The sequence below is a fragment of the Rhizopus microsporus genome, assembly GCF_002708625.1.
Source record: "Rhizopus microsporus ATCC 52813 unplaced genomic scaffold scaffold_8, whole genome shotgun sequence".
Classification (NCBI taxonomy): domain Eukaryota; kingdom Fungi; phylum Mucoromycota; class Mucoromycetes; order Mucorales; family Rhizopodaceae; genus Rhizopus; species Rhizopus microsporus.
Window position 1 is genome coordinate 784,252 of NW_019671923.1, and position 16,990 is coordinate 801,241.

Sequence of the window (16,990 nt, forward strand, 5' to 3'; positions counted from 1 at the left end):
TCCGTAGACTTGGTAGATATCCTTAGCTTCGACGCAACTAAATGAAAAAAAGAGTTGACTTGCTTTTTAACAAAGCAAGGTGTCTATCGAGATCGCTTGCCTTTATGTCATTCCTGTTCGACGCTTGCAACTTGTGACATGCTTATACTAACTTTTACTTTATTTATTTATGTATCTCATCGACAAGAAAATTAAAGAAATGCAATGCTCCACCTCTGTCTCCAATGTGATACATGCTCTCTGAGCCACTCTTTGTTTTTCATATATACTAATAAAAAACAAATAAATCTCTTTGTGTCTTTCTAAGCCGCGCATCGTGGAATAACTATATGACTGATATACCAAATGCTACACCTGAATAAGAGGAAGCCAAACTCTACACACAAAGAAAGTTATTTCAGCTCTTCTAACAATGGTAAGATGAGTCTAAGAACACATAACAGTGATCTTATGAGGAAATAACCTCCCTCACGATATCCAAGAAATTCTGGAGGAATCATCCTTCCCTCAACGTAAAAATAGACTTAGGAGATGCAAAAAGCATGTCCATAAATACTACCATGAAGAGTGGACAACAGGAGAAAGTATCAACAAATCCTTTGTATAAAAATACAAACAACATAATGTAAATACATATCAAGTTCTCAACACTCTCTGTAAGATCACAGATAAAACAGCCATATATCCATATACATCAAGCAACCATGGCGCTAGAAGAAGCCATGGATTAAACCAAAAGATTCTCAGCATTCAGCTGAGTTATAGCAAGATGGTAAGATAACAAAGCAGAAATTATTCTTTCAAAGCTCTACGAGTCCTCAGCACAGCGTAGCACCTCATGTGACAAGAAGATAGTGAAAATAAATGACCAGCATTTGATGAAAGCTTCATACAACAGTACAAGTAAGCAAAATATCAACAATCAGTTGTCCAAGCAGCAACAAATCCCAATCTCAGTAGAGCCAAAGGATATGACCGCAACCATTTTTAGAACAGGGCTCGAGGTGGGCTCTCAACTCAACCAAATTCAACAACAACAACAGCAACAATTGTTTGTAGTTTCTAATACAATCTCAGTCGGCTTCACTCCAACTCTTAATGTGATGGTGTTTTCCGTTGAAAAAATTAAATTGTGACATGATCTGCTTGATCCAATTGGCGAGTTTTGAAGGCCGAGTTGATGCAACCTTATCTGGTTTTCAGTGTACGCCAAGAACAACGTGTGTTCTACTGCTGAACTTGTTCGCAAATGCTGAGTTTTGTCAATAAAAAGAAGTAAGGTGTTAACTGGACACAAATCTGCATCTTCTATAGTAGCAATCTTGGTAGTCTTGACTTGAGTTTTCTTTGGCTCCTGTCAGTGTATCCTGTGATGTAGCGGTATATGTGAACCGTATATCGTGACATTACTTTCCGGAAACACTGTAACAAAGTCTCACTTTAGGTTTAAAAAACTTTTATTTACATATAATACAAAAGGCTATTTCCTTGTTAAAAAACGCTACCTTTCATTCCAGCAGCAGAAGCAAGGCCTACCTGCTTATTGCCCATATCAAACACTAAATAAGATGATCTCAAAATAATGTCACCAATGATGAAGTTGTCATTCAAGCTATTTTCTTTGTATGTAATCCCAAAACCGCACCTATTCTCGCTTAGGGGAACAATCAGATCCATAACATCAGTTTGCCAATGAACAGGTTGGTTCGTATCTGCGGAAGCAATCATGAGTTCCAGCTTGGCTTCAGTTGTCTTTAAGTTACAATCAACCACGTACAATCCATTGGACTGACTCATTTCAGATGATTTCCTTTGTGTTATCAGTTCAATGATCTTATCAGTCATCTCTTTTGTCAAATACGTAAACGTAGTGCCTGTATCAAGCATAGCGTTCTTCGTTGATGGCTCGGAACTGTTGCCGGCTGCGGTTATGGAAGTTGTCTGGTTATTTCGTATGACTTTGATATCTTGAATTCCTACTGACCAGTACGTATAGTCAAGCTTTTGTGTCTTTGGATTGACATTTTGCTGAACCGGAACATACTTGAGTTCGCCTGTATACTTGCTCTGATTCACTGCGCCCAATAGGACTTCACCAGCCCAGCCGGTAGCGTCCATGGAACCGAGGTAGACACCAAAAATAGGTTCTGGGATTAAACTTTGCTTTGCAAGATTGAAAATGAAAGGATCGTAGGCTAGGACCGTATCACTGTTGGCGGTAAGAGCTGGGAATCCTAGACCGAGGATGCCGCTTGACGTTATCGTGTTGTCAGTGGGTGCTATGATGTTATCTGCTACAGACGTAGCCAGACCAAATGTTTGACCACTAACAGATGTGTTGCCTAGTCGCATTGTATCTTTGGCATAATCTGCAGAAATGGAGCCTAGGCCATAAGTGATTGAAAATGACATGTTCAGAGGTTTGAATGTAGATGATTTACTGGAATCAAAAGCGTTTGGTTTGCATGCTTGGTTTGAACATTTAGATGAAGGAATCCATGTATCTGAACTAAAAAAAAATATGAATGTTGGTCTTTTTTTTTGGCTACGTCAATTTCGGTGTACCTTCCGGTGTCAAAAGAAACCATAAAATCTTGAGGCGGTGTACCCACAGATATTTTTATCAAATACTCTGTTCTTCGCTCGTTATAGAGTTTAAAGCTAGTATCATTGACATATCGTTTGATTAGTGAATGATGGTCATTCTGCCCCTTGAAGAGCTCAAGTTGGATGTACTGATTGGATGAACTTGTAGGAATGACAGCTGCTTGAGATAATATGATATGAAGCAGGATCAAGGATAAGATTGACTGTTTCCTTTTTAAGAATGGCATAGATGATAGAGAAGAAAAAGAAAAAAGAGAAAGTGAAGTAATTATATACTAGTTTATTGTTATTACACTCTTTCCAAAATGAGTACCGCTTTCTGTTAATTCCGAAAATTTGAGTGGGCCTAGACACTTTAGGCATGTTGGCGAGTTCTTTCCACTTTAAAGATGATGAAATATGATGTCCTTTTTCTCCAACATGGTTGCTATCAGTAGAGAACAGGCTATATATATGTTTTACTGTGAACCCTATAATAAACCAAACGTCGCTAAGCTCTCAAAGTTGATTGATGACATGAACAATGTCGAAATCTGTGTAGCATCCACGCTACTATTCAGTACTTAAATATACAGTCTTTTCAGAAAGTAAAGTCGCATTTTTGCAGTTTTTATAATACAATTTATACGAAAAAGTGACAAGTCAGCGCGACATCTCTTTCTGGAAATAGTGTAATATTTAGAGTTGAACCTAATGCTACTATAAGATCTGTTACACATAAGTAAATATGGTCAACGCAATTTAAATAACTCAGTTTCTTAATATATAAATATTGATTATGCTGTCATCTCTTTTTTCTTTACTTTATTTTTGAATAAAGATACACACAGCCTTATTGTACTTTCTATTTTGCCTGATTCTATTGCAAAACTAAATGCAACAATCTGCTACTCAGATGATCCAACAGAGCTAATACTCATCTGTCAAACACGAATCAACCAAAACCCTATTAAATTCAAGACGTATATCAGCAGAAATGTGATTTCGCCTCGTGTGGTAGAGAGTGAAAAGAAGCTGGAAAACAAAATGTCTGATATAAATATGTTAATGTTTACAATCTTGTATTTTTTGTACAGCAACCAACAACATATTATAGAACTATTGAATACATGTTTTCTACCTGACGATCCGGGTAATGACCAAGTCTATGAACAGAGAAATGTTACGAATGGTGACATATTTTCAATATTATGGCAATACACTGAAATATTCAACGACAAGAGTGTCATGTCATTCGGAAACTGATGCTCATCAAAAAACGTCGACTTTCTGACGTGTAAACCCCCCAAAAAAAAAAACGCAATGCTAATAATTCGATGATCCTTGTCTGATCATTGTACGTTTTAAAGGAGCAAATTGATCCTTATTAAGCATTCTCATGTTCAAAAGCTTCTTGTATGGTTAAATCAATTCTATTAGTTTCATATCGATAACTCTACTCATTACTTTCCTTGTCCTCATAAGGAGTTTTTTGCCAACATTCACTTCCAAACGGATTGAACGGATCCAGGCAGATGTTTGTCATACTATCTTATTTTTGCGCTCACTTGGACCATAAAGGCTTAAAGTATGACAATCCGGTAGTACGTGGCGTCTTAAATTAAATTTCGGCAGACTGAGAACTGCAAAGTATAATAAAAGTGATACAAATATGGCAACTAGTTCATTAAAATGATAATAGAGTACACTGTAGAATGAAAAACACCAGTAAATATAAACAAGTGTATACTAATATCATTGCATTGCTGACATGCCTCAACTTTTAATAAGATTTCTTTATGATGACATACTAAAATGAGTTCACTGTAAGTTGAATCAAGCCTTCAGTATATGCACGCAGTTTACTTTTAGATTAATAATGACTCTGGCATTCCTTCTACTGGTTCTGGTACTTGGGCATAACTACGTTTTCTATGCTTTCAGCATATCAATCACATATTCGAACAGAAATATTGATATTTTAGATTTATGTATAGAATAAACAGCGTCTTCATTTACACTAACCTAACATTAAGAAAAGCGCCTACAGTTATATGAAAAACAGTGAATGTTTGCCTATGCAAGACGTTCGACCTTGCTAGTCCCTTTCTTAATAAAGTATAACCGTGAACAATAGACAGAATGAAAGATTATTAGATTTAAGCAAAGCTTGGAGGTAACCTCAAAGTAGCATTATACGTGAATTTAAAAAAGAAAAATGCTAGATAAGAGATGCATCGCCTTACAATGCAGATACATTTGTTTAGTATCACCTGCAGGTAAGAAGAAAGAACCTTTTGAAAAAGTGCTAATGAATATGAGCTTACGTAAACTCTGCTAGGAGCAACATAAGATGCTCTTAAAAGATACACTTTATTCAGACATTATTCGCACACTGATAGAAAAATGATAATTTCAGGCAACAAATGAGACAACAGATCTTAGGGCTAGCTGGGAGAATAGCTGGTCTTAATTTGTACAGCAAAAGATCAAAGATTGACATTGAAAGAATATATGTGAACAGAACAATCGCGTGAATGGCTCTGGACTTGGTCACGGCTCGAAAAAGAGATTGAGGGATATGTAGATGTGATTGTAGTCAGCTTGTCATACGTTGCAGGGGCCTCTACAGCTGCCAGGTTACTAACAGCGGCAGGTAGGCTTGTGGCATCGTGCAGGAATCCTGCGTGTAACGTTAAGTACCTGGTAACAATAAGAATATCAACACAAGCAACAGAACATACATTTAACAAACTTGACGGTTATACAACAGAAGGCAGTCAAGGTTTAGTAAATAATGTTATATTTATTGCGCATATAAATGCTACGTGTTAGTTGTATCGTGGCGATAGAGACTGGGAGGATGCAAAAGAGAAGTTAATACCAGCATTGAAAAAATGACAAGGGTCACCTCTACATGTAAAGTTGCAAAATCTTTATCCGCTGCCAGGTAAAGACTCTGATAAAGAGGAAATTAGACATATGAGAGGACAAAAAGTAGCATACATGGTTGAATATAATCGTGTAGCATTTGGAAAGCCAGATGAAGAGAGCGATTATGACGAAATAGAAGGTTTGGGTACAGCAACTATGGGTTTTTAGAAAGCGAGAGGTTTCTATCGTGGGCCAAAAGAAGCAAAGATAGACTCTTTACATATAGGGAAAGAAGGTTTATAGTTTGCTTTAACAGTACTTATATCAAAGCTCATAACTCAAAACGTTCAGTAACTGTCATTCTGGGATGGCTGTTACTGAACAAACCTTTTTCTTTAGCGTTGCATTTATGTAAAGTGTAGAATTAATTGATTTATTGCTGTACAGGAAAAGTCTAAAAAGAAAAGACCATGAAGAGCGTCTCGGAAGTGGCTGTATTTCTATCATTAGTCGACAAATCATTGATCATAAAAAAAGATATAATTGGCAAAAGGAGCCTTATAAGGCAACCTACCGTCCTGTTGGTAAGTTTTTAGAGTGAATGACGAAAAGAAATTTTACGAGAGGCAGTGTTTCAGCACAATTAATGCCGTATTGTTATGTATTCATGACAGCCCAGGACCAACGATCTGCAGCGCATGATATCAGCGTCTATTGTCATTGAATAATTAGAAACGTCAAACAGTAAATGAGATCACAATAAGATAATTTACATATTTAGAAATTTTATTGATAAAATTTCTTTAACCTCCTTTTTAGTATTTGAAGGTGTGTATATATCCTTGATGCTTTCTATAAAAGAATGATCAGAAACATAAGACAATAGTTACCTGATCCAACTTATTTTTAAATACGACTTACTTTTAACCGAGGAAGCAAGGTAGTGTCTGGAAAAGAAAGCACCGTGGTTTTAAATGGGCGGAGGCAAAAAATCATGGAAGGCTATTAGCCTAGTATGATATAGGCAGGCTTATATAAAAAGGCTCATGTTTTTCTAGCCATTACCCCCATTATCCAATCCTTTCTCTCTTTATTATTTTTCATTCTTCTTTTTTTTTTTTTTTACAATATAATTGCATTTTATTTCACATATGCTTAAACAGTTAACAAATGAGTCCGAACAAACGCTCACTATGAATACATACTTTATAGAAGAAAACGACGAAAACAAGAGACTAGATTGCATTTTATCATGCCCACAGCAACTTGCTTGCTTTCAAGCTTATTTACAAGAAATACATGCTCATGAAAACTTGCTGTTTATTGAAGCCCTATCAGAACTGCGACATGAAAAAGATATGAACAACATTGAGGTCATTGTGCTAAGGTACTGCAAGCATTGGGATCATTGTAGCACTTGTGCCTAATCAAATGCTTAGAATATGGAAAACTTTTTTTAGTTCAGACTCACAACTGGAACTCAACGTCTATAATAAAGCCAGAGTGAATACTTATTTTCAAGCACACAAATGGGCGATAGTTACAAAAGAGGAAGCCTTGAGTATATTTAGAAACGCTGAACTTGAAGCAAAGCAGTTCCTTGTAAGACCACTTTTTTTTTAAAAAAAAAAAAAAAAGTTTATTTTGCTAACAAAGACGTGCTAGAATGAAAAAGTCATTGAATTTGATAAAATATATGGTCCACACATGTAAATCATGATTGATTATTATGTGAATAAATCACTTACTTTTTTTTAGGCCAGTCAATCAACTTTATTCACGCTATAAGAAGAGAGTCGTTGTCATTGGTGGTGGCTTTACGGTACGTGATTAAGTTAAAGTTTAAAGTGCCTGTGTCGTTAACTGGTTGTACAAAACAGGGTTTCACCATTGCTTCGATATTAGACCCGATGCCACGTTTTCATGTTACCCTAGTAGACATTAAAGGTAAAAAGAAATAATAGAAGAAAATAGAAAAAAACTAAAAAGAATAAAAAGATTCCTTTGAATATACCCCTGGCATGATCAAGGTACATTCTATTCGGCTTTATTGAATTAACCTATACTTATATGTATTTTAGCTACTCGTTAGACCTGAAGAAACATCTTCATTGAGAGTTCGACATGACGCATATGTCAAAAACGGTCGGGTGGTTATCGGATATGCGGAAAAAATAATTAATGACGGTAAAGCTGTTCAAGTAAACAACGAAATTGTAGGTCAAACAGAAAAAAAAAAGATAACCTTATTCTTAACTATCTTGCTTTTTAGATACCCTTTGATTATCTTGCCATATGTACTGGAAGTAGATATAAATCAAAACTAAAGTCTTTTGATACCTCTTCTTTATATCGACTATCAGAGCTTGCTAATGAACACAACGATTTAAAGAAAGCCAAGTCTGTCTTAATCATTGGTATGATAAAACTAATAAAAATGAGAAACATTTATTAACAGCAAAGCATAGGTGGTGGCTTAGTAGGCTGTGAACTAGCAAGTGAAATAGCTACACATCAATACCCTCCACCATACGACTTCAAAAAAAAGATTACCATCGTTGACTCGCATCCATGTTTAGTGAGAAGAAGTTCGGCAAAGAGACAGCAAAATGCTCTAAATTACTTTCAAAGCCTTGGCGTTGAAGTCGTTTTGAATGAAAAGATCGTTGACTTTGACTCTGCCAATACAAATTCGTATCTTGGCTCGAGAGGTACTATCTTCAAGGGATATGACAAGGTATTTTTAGCTACAGGAACAAGCCCTTGTAGCGAGCTCTTGCAAGACGGAGGTGATATCGGATTTGAATCCTGTGTAGATCACTGGGGTAGGGCTCGTGTCAAGCCAACGTTACAACTTGACCATTGGAAGTACGATCATATATTTGCAGGTGGAGACATAACTAATGTAGTCGAAGAAAAGACAGGATATGCGGCTACATTAGCTGGTGTCTGCATCGCTAGAAATATCTGCCGCATGGAAAAGGGAAAATCACCTCTAAATCAAGGAAGTAAAGGCACATTGCCAGCGCCCAAAAAGCCATTACATGGTATAGAATCAAATGGAGGTGTTGGACGACGTAAGTTACTTATCATTCCTTTCTTAAATTTACATATAATAACAGCATAACTTTAGGACAACTAAGTGCCTTTAAAAAGACATTTTCCTTTCTTAATCCTACATGGGCAGCATTAAAGTACTTTGACGAAAAGGAATTCCTGGAAATTGTGCAAGGTGAAGCAAGGGTGGTCAAGACAGCAGTTGGAAAAAAACCTAAGATCCTCGGCTTACCGGGAAAACTCAAGCTCTGCAAAAGTAAAGAACAACAAAAACAGCAACCAGCCCCATTGACATCTTTCGGGTCCCCAATATCGCGTATCTTATTTCACAAAACCTCGACTACCAATCTCTCTGGATCAGATGTGATTTCGAATTCAAACTTTTCAATGAATGACGCCGAGAGTGAATTCAATTGTACATGCGTATCAGATAGTGAAAGCGACCATCCATATGATGATGATGATTATAAAAGCAAGACGGTACAGCAGTTCTTGAAGCATGACTCATTGCAACCTAGGCCACATAGCCTATCTCCTGGACATGCTATATAATTGTTCTAAATTGTAAATTTTCTCTCATCAATTTTGTGTACATGCTGTATTTGTTTTTAATAAACCATAGTATGACTTTAACGTACTCTATATGCTCTCATGTGATGTAGACAACGGAATGAGTCCGTGGGTGAACCGAAAGAGTGAAATGGTTACAAGGTGTAACTTTTTGTGCTATCAAGTGAAATGCATTGACCGTTGTTAACATGCGCTTATTTTGACGTCATTTCGTATTAACATATGGTGCATTGTTGAAATCGAAGCACATTTGTATTATGATGACGTTAGAACGTAGTTTACCTGGATATACTTACGGCATTGTAAAAACATAAATAGACAGAAGGGAACAGTGTTGCCATGGTAACAAATAAAAAGAATAAAAAGAAAAGAGAAGAAAAAAGGAGGCTGTGGAAATAGTGTTACAGACTATGGTCTTCCTCTTGTCTATTTTTCAAATGTATTTCCTCAGGTCTTGTGATGTTTTGTTGAAGTGATTGACAAATGCTCTCCTTTTTCTTTACTTTCTTTTTTAGGAAAAAAAGTTTATGCAATAAAAAGCTGCTGATACAGAATAAGGTTTTGTAGCAAGTGGTTCAAAACAAACAAGAGTAAAATATAAAGGGAGAGGAGATGGCCAAAACGAAAAATCACGTATAGCTTTATGTAAAAAATGGGAAAGGAAAGTTATAAAAGGATAGATGTGTGAGTGATACACATAATTTCATGATGATAGTAAGTGAGGCAAAGTGAAAGAGTTGCTTCCGAAGAGCGTTTTTGTACTACACTGCCTCTATTCAATAAGGGTAAACACTGTGTTCTCTTTTGTTCTCTCTTTCTCCCTCTGTAAATAAACAAATTACGAAATACAATTTCTTTCTTCTTCTTCCTTTTAGTCACTTGTGGAAATGAATAAGGTAAACCCAAGTTTCAACACATGAAAGATATTAACAGCACTTGTAGATTCATACTGATATCTTGAAAGATACACCATTCCATTACGTTTGTAATGTTCATAAGGAAAGATTGATTCCTATTTTGAAAGATCACAACATTTCTGATCAATGTAAAGAGATTGGTAAACAGATATTGAACAACACAAAGCGACCTTTGGTAACTTTATATCGATTGTCTACATGTATCATCTGTCATTCGCTAACTTGTTACATATAGAGCCAACATGTGGATGTTCTTATCCCTCAAAGAAAAAGAAGTGAATGTAAATATAACTTATGCCCCACTTTACACATAGAAACTGAATTTTTAAACATATAGTTGAAAAGTTACAAATTGAGCAATTTAAACAATTTTTTGGTAAAAAGTATCAAGAGCTGCAGACGAAGCAACAGTCGTCAAGACATCAAGACAACAACAATAAGCCAGCAACTGTCACAGAAAAAGTATTTATTATTAAACATTTAATTTTAAATGATATTAAAACTGATATAATCACGAATTAGTTTACCACGACTTCAATTACAAGCTCATCTGCAGCAAATAAGATTTTGGAACTTATTAAAATTGAAGAGTCATATGTTCACTCGCTCGAAGAATTGGTCAGTAAAATAATGAAGCCACTAAGAGACTCGATCCATCATGAAACACCTATCCTTGACCGATACCTGTTCAAACGTATCTTTCTCAACATTGAAGACATCCTGCATGTCAATTCCAAATTTTTAGATTCATTACATGAATATCAGTCTGGAAAATCAAATGAATCGTTTGGACAAATTTGTGATAGATACATGGATACCTTTGAACCTTATAAAACTTATTTCTTGAGTAAACAAGATGCTTGGAAAGTTCATCAACAGACCAGAAAGAATAACCGGGCTTATTCGAATTTTGTCATCAATACAAAGAGTAAAGAAAACTATAGAATCCCAGATTTATTGGCACTTCCTGTCCATCATATGCCACGATATGTATTATTTTTTAATGGTAAAATATAGAAATGGGAGTACAATAATCCATATTTGCTAACAACACGTCATAAAGAATTGCTTAGTATGTTGGACCCTCAGGATCAAGAAGCATACTATTTACGATCAGCTTCAGAGAAAGCTAGAATTATTAATGACATGCAATATGGCACAGACTCGCCATTATTACCATTATATACACTTATAAAAAATGCTCCGGTATATACACAAATAACAAAAATGAACTTGTCATTCATCCTTCCCTTATGCGTAGACTACTTTTGTTGGTAAACGCCAATTATTAGGTCATTTTGATGCCACAGAACTTTTTATATCATCCGGTAAAGTCAATAGACCTGTAACCATTTTGGTATTCTCGGACAAGATTGTGGTCATCAAACGAAAAAGTCACTCGATACAAGGAGATGATTACTTTAGAAATATCGAAGAAAGCATCAACACTGAAAAGCCAGTTTCTCAGCCCTTTGAATTCAAGGGTTGGGCAGACATTCGATCCATTGAACTGTTTAATGGCTTAAAAGGTAACACGAAGATGAGACATCGGTCCGAATTGCTAAACTTTGTTTTTATTTAGATCGTCCCGAAACTTTTTTCCTTAGAACTTATTTACCTGAACAAGATCCAAACACTCCTGAGAATGATGCCGACAATTACTTTAGAAAGAGTGATAGACTATATGCAATGGTCTCAAAGGACGCACCTTCTTCTTGCATTGAAAAGAAGAAGGAACTTTTAGAGCTATGTCAAAGACAGTATGCGATAGCAAAGTTGACTGGTAAAATGATAACAATATGAATGAGAATATATCACTCACTGATCATAGAAAAAACTGAACTGTACTGTGATCATAACAACTTTACTATCTCTGCTTTTGCAAATATTTATAATGATGAAAAAACATACAAACAAGCCGAATATAAGGTAGGACAGCCTCGGTTTTATCATTGATAAACTAACCAAGTATATTCAACAGAACAATATCTTAATCATTTATATTGAAAACGAGAAAATCGATTTGAATTCATTTGTAACAGATGATGTATGGATCGTAATCCTAGTCAGAAAAGAAGGTAATGGATATAAGCAAACTATTCGCTCAAGAGTGAATTTGATACCTATTCGCGAACTAAGTCGCGAGCTTGAGTCTGAATTTATCATAAAGGATGACATTCGTTCCCATGGTAAATCACTTGACTTTATCAACACTTTATGGAATAACTGTAAGCTACCTGAACATATATTTACATTACATACTAACCCCTATTCATAGGCTTCTTTTACGAACGAAGGCTTCGCGCTACTGAAGCTTACTCTTGTATCCATGATGGGCTATTACGTCAAAGAGCAAGGACTCGTTCTAGATCGAGATCTCTCACTAGAGTTGCAAGTAACATGAGCATCGGGCGCCTGTTTGGTGCCAGATCCCGCTCTTCCTCTCCTTCTAGAAGCTCTATTTCAACCACAGAGCGTTTGTCTCAAGATTTAATCCTTGACCAATCCACAATCCACGTACCTAATCCTGTCCTCAAAGTGGCCACAGTGAATAAACATAGTACGCCTCCTGCAACACCTGTCAGCCCAAATGGCTATTATACTGCAGCTCTTGATGGTGTCACAGCATCAAGAGCCCCCATGGCTGCAACACCGCCACGGAACAATGATCTGTTTACTAAAGAAGATTCTCAATTCACAGACTCCTTTAACGAATTTTCAACAAGTTTTGAAGAAGGTGATGCCTTGTATGGAGGTCAAAACCAGTACCAAGATAATTCATTTTATCGTCCTTCTCTTTATCACGGCCATAACAAGAGTAACAGCTTTGATGCTATGCTGTTCCAGCCGTCATCACCTGAATCATTATCGAGGCCATCGAGTGGCACAAGTCACAATAGCACCTTTGATGATTATGCATTCAGCCCAGCTGATTCTGCGTCTTTGTTGTCAAGCAGAAAGAATAGCGAAAACAGTCCCTTGTATAATTCTGTTAGTAGCAACAGCACGAGTAGTGTGTTCAGCTATATGGATGAAAAGATAAACGAGTATTTTGCTTCACGAGATAGATACAGTCTATCCACTGAAAGATTTGGAGACAACTCTAAAGCTGCAGGAGGTTACCGTCGAAGGCAACCCCTTCACCCTGTGTTTTACAATCAACCGCAAGCAAGCCAAGGTCAATGCCGTGATTACTCTTGTGTAAATGTGCCTCAAAACGTACCTGATGTGGCTATAGAAAACATTCATCAGCTGAAGAACGAGGTGAACAGTATACTTGATAGCATGATACAATCCCAACAACAGATGAGAGCTCAGCCAAATATGGGCCGATACTATAATAATAACACATTTGAAAGTGTCAAAGGACTACGTTCTGTAGGTTTACATGATTTGAATGATACCATAAACTAACTTTATTTGAACTTAGCACATTATCTCAAAGATTGATGAATTTATGAATGATTTGGAGCACCAAAATCAGCAATGTTTATCATTCCGTTAATCCTTTTGTATCTACACGCATATACATACATATATTCATTATATATATACCCCCGCATTCATTTTACGCTTCAGTCATTCATTTTAAGTGTATTTTTACTTCATCCGTTTTGCATTCAGTATGCATTCACTTATTAATATCCCCCTTATGTTTTTCTCATTTTGATTTTACATGCAACACCTGTTCGGTATGGTTTCTATGATGTTTCAATAAATAAAAGCTACCTTATTCTTTTCTAATTTTTAATAAGTAAGCTGTCTTTATTCGTTAAGGAGGACATTGCAAATTAGGTGTCTATTCAATAGTTATTGCTATTCAGCACTCTGTTGTAAGTTGGTAATATATTCGGTCATTGCATCTATTTGCTTCTGGTAATTTGATTCGGTAGTAGCCAGCAAGTCTTGAACATGTTTCAACTCTTTGTTTAATTTCTCGATTTCTGTAAACATCTGCTGTTTTTCCTTTTCTTCTGAAGCAAGTCGTTCTTTCATCATCTTGTACATATTTGCAAACCTTAAAGCTTTACTATCTGTCATTTGCAGCTTCTCTGATAAGTTATTTATTTTCTGCTCATAAAATGTTTTCAATATAGCAATTTCATCCTCTTTTTCTTCCTTTGCTGCAGGCGGTGCATCCATGCCTGTATAGACAAAAACCTCTTCCTCTTCCTCTTCTTCTTTTGTGGGGTATATAAACTTTTCTTCGTTCTGTTCAGCAATTGTTTCTGTTTGTGTTTGGTTATCAGTCACTGGTTGCCTATTTATATGTATCAGCTCAATCTCCTGTTGAAGTCTTGTGTTTTCTTTTTCGAGCTTTTCATTAAGCGCTTCTAACTGTTGTATCTTTTTTGCATAACCCTCTTCTACGGATGCATGCTTGATTTTCTCTTCTTCAAGCTTTCCATTAAGCTCTTCTAACTGCTGTATTGCTTTCGTATAGCTTTCTTCCGCTGATGAACGCTTGGTTTTTTCTTCTTCTAGCTTTTCATGCAGTATTTTAACGTTCTCATCTTGGCTGTTATTTACTTGAGAAAGATGTTCTTCATATCTTTCATTCAACTTTTTAATTTCATTCTCGTATTCTGCTAATTTAGCTTGACCTTTCTCTTCGTTTTCCAGAGATTGGCTCAGCTGGTCTTTTAGTTTTTTCAACTCTACCGAAATCTCTTCATGCTCTTTTCTCCACGTTGCATGTGATATAGCTAATTTTTCAGCAATCTCATGCGGCAGTGGTATCGGAGAAGCCTATATAAAAAGTTCAAAAAGAGAGTACATTAATACAAGTTCATGCAATACCTCAACGATCGTGTCTTGGATAGACTGAAAATACTTTTTAGCCTCTTCTTCTAGTTCTTTTAAAGAAGAACTATCTTCTGGTAGAATGTCATTCAGACCTACATTTTTAATATCACCCACTTTTGCTAATAGAATTGCACGTAAACTGTCAATTTCGGATAAAAGCCGAGCATCATTCTGCTGCATGTTGTCCTCTAGATCGTTTAATAAGGATGTTTTTTCCGCAAGCTTTGATTTAAGCACGTCAATTTGCTGCATTAATGACTGCTCTTCAGTATTCAACTGAGGTTCTTGTGATGGCACGCCAGGTTGAAGCGACTGTCCAGTTTCCAACTCTTGAACCTTTTCTTCTAAATCTTGAATTTGCTTCAACAAGTTATTGATGGTATTCGTAAACTCAAACTGTCTCTCTGTGAGCTCTTCATGAAGTATTTCATTTTCTCGTATCTTTCTTTCCAAATCTAAATTGGCTGCATCCAGTGCCTGTGCACTCTTTTCTAACTCCTTTTTAACAGAACCGCCAAGTAAGGAGAAATGACTTCCTTTCTAAATGATATATAGTTTTAATAAATTAATTTGTTTTGCATAGGACTTTCTAACCTGGTCACTTTCTTGTACAGCCTGTATACGTTTTGTTAACCTTTCGTTATGGAAAGATAAAAGATCTAATTGTTCTTGAAGCTAAAGAAGGTGGTAGTATGAGTAAATATATACGCATACTCTCTTTTCTTTTTACCTTTCTTAGTTCTTTTTCTTTTTCTTTGACATTTCCTTGTAAAGCTACGTTGGATGCTTGCTCCTGACCACTAGTTTAGATGGACACTGTTTTGTTGATTCCTGAGGCCTACCTTTATAACTGCTTTTTTCAAAACAGCATGTTGTGCTTTTAATCTTCAGTTCAAATGTTATTTAATTTCCCATTATTCACTTGTTTTACTCTAACCTACCGAGAATATTGCTGAAAGAGTTTTGCATATCTCTGCGATAATTCTTCTGCTGAAGCAGGAATGGTGCCTAATTCACAGTAAGTATACTGTACTTGTGCAGTGCTTGACTATTTCTATTGTACCTGCATTCAAAGCAGTATGTTTGGAAAATAGTCCATCGCTCATTATCAGAATTAGAAGCAAAAGAAAGGATTGAATATACTTTGTATGACGCTCTAGTTCCTCAGAAAAGCAACTGGCTTTTAAAAAGCGGTAGGTTAAACACGCGACCTCATAATTGGTAGGGCGCGACTTTGAGAAATAGTTGTCTTTGGAGGTATGCTTAACTACTTCATGGAGAACTTGTAAATATATACTGACATCTTGAGGCTTTTGCTTTCTCTTCTAAAACTATTGAGCTTGAAAAATAATCTACTGCCAGCTTCTTTCGGGAACAAAAAGTACTATTGGAACAAGAATGATCAGCTATGCTTCCATCGAGAGTTTGTATTCTTTGTGTACTGTATTTAATTCATTTGAAAGTATCCTTATGTGCTTTACTCTTGTTGAACTTGCTTTCAACTTTCAGTGTAAGCTTAGATAGAAGCGGGAGCAGAATTGACGGAGACAGTAGAAAAGATTAATGCAGCATTAAAAAGTTTAATACATCTTTTCTTAAGGCAAAAACATTCTTTAGTAAGAGCTGATATTAGAAGTCTCAAAAGTGAATACACTGACTTTAGCGGGTCTTGAGACAGTTGATATACGAGCTTAGCTACCCTAATTAAGGAACTCTCCACTTTTAATGATTATGTGATTCTTAAAGAAAGAAAGACGACTTATCCAAGAGACGACGCCCAAAGAGTGGGAGCTCAATCTGTTCAGAAGTAGATTAAAGAGCTTTCAACTAGTGTTTGTCATTCTGTGAAAGTAATATAAATAATGAGAATATGTTTATTTTGTAATTAAAAGAAAAAAATATGCAATGCTTCATACCTCTCTGAAAAGCTATTTAAACTATTATATAAAAGAGGACATGTGGACCCTTTATTCTTCAAAAAGCATTCTCTTTTACAAAGAATCTATTGTGAGCAAATTGTCTTTATCATATTTTTCATTTATTAGATGCAGCCATGTCTCTTGTAAGTACTATTTATACCTACTTCTGAAAAATGTACTGTTACTGTTTCGCCTTATGCTTACTCTTCTTCAAAGTGCACTTAAAAAAAAAAAAGAGCCAACTGAGTGCTCTTTTATTAG

The 16,990-nt window shown here is 36.0% G+C and overlaps 5 protein-coding genes across 5 annotated transcripts; 3 read left to right on the forward strand and 2 right to left on the reverse strand.

Annotated features, from left to right (window-relative positions):
• Positions 1-542: 542 nt before the first annotated feature.
• Positions 543-1,136, forward strand: RHIMIDRAFT_237616 (uncharacterized protein; the record flags this gene model as incomplete). Its single annotated transcript, XM_023608787.1, has 3 exons — positions 543-625; positions 700-772; positions 807-1,136. The coding sequence occupies 3 exons, from the start codon at positions 543-545 to the stop codon at positions 1,134-1,136; spliced, it is 486 nt and encodes a 161-aa protein (XP_023466408.1).
• Positions 1,137-1,491: 355 nt separating this feature from the next.
• Positions 1,492-2,834, reverse strand: RHIMIDRAFT_292018 (acid protease; the record flags this gene model as incomplete). Its single annotated transcript, XM_023613859.1, has 2 exons — positions 1,492-2,509; positions 2,566-2,834. 2 exons carry the CDS (start codon positions 2,832-2,834, stop codon positions 1,492-1,494), a joined length of 1,287 nt encoding a protein of 428 aa, XP_023466409.1.
• Positions 2,835-6,845: 4,011 nt separating this feature from the next.
• RHIMIDRAFT_283107 (FAD/NAD(P)-binding domain-containing protein) lies at positions 6,846-9,421 on the forward strand. The gene is made up of 8 exons (XM_023613109.1): positions 6,846-7,062; positions 7,126-7,169; positions 7,219-7,407; positions 7,459-7,490; positions 7,542-7,676; positions 7,733-7,877; positions 7,929-8,537; positions 8,594-9,421. Exons 2-8 carry the CDS (start codon positions 7,157-7,159, stop codon positions 9,067-9,069), a joined length of 1,599 nt encoding a protein of 532 aa, XP_023466410.1. The 5' UTR covers positions 6,846-7,062; positions 7,126-7,156; the 3' UTR covers positions 9,070-9,421.
• A 553-nt stretch (positions 9,422-9,974) lies between these two features.
• Positions 9,975-13,509, forward strand: RHIMIDRAFT_237620 (uncharacterized protein; the record flags this gene model as incomplete). Its single annotated transcript, XM_023608788.1, has 12 exons — positions 9,975-9,983; positions 10,030-10,179; positions 10,240-10,285; positions 10,342-10,466; positions 10,527-11,010; positions 11,068-11,210; positions 11,266-11,533; positions 11,587-11,787; positions 11,836-11,933; positions 11,986-12,232; positions 12,283-13,382; positions 13,435-13,509. The coding sequence occupies 12 exons, from the start codon at positions 9,975-9,977 to the stop codon at positions 13,507-13,509; spliced, it is 2,946 nt and encodes a 981-aa protein (XP_023466411.1).
• A 311-nt stretch (positions 13,510-13,820) lies between these two features.
• On the reverse strand, positions 13,821-15,916 carry RHIMIDRAFT_237621 (uncharacterized protein; the record flags this gene model as incomplete). The annotated part of the gene is made up of 7 exons (XM_023608789.1): positions 13,821-14,753; positions 14,805-15,350; positions 15,405-15,485; positions 15,541-15,603; positions 15,653-15,695; positions 15,752-15,818; positions 15,874-15,916. The coding sequence occupies 7 exons, from the start codon at positions 15,914-15,916 to the stop codon at positions 13,821-13,823; spliced, it is 1,776 nt and encodes a 591-aa protein (XP_023466412.1).
• Positions 15,917-16,990: the final 1,074 nt, after the last annotated feature.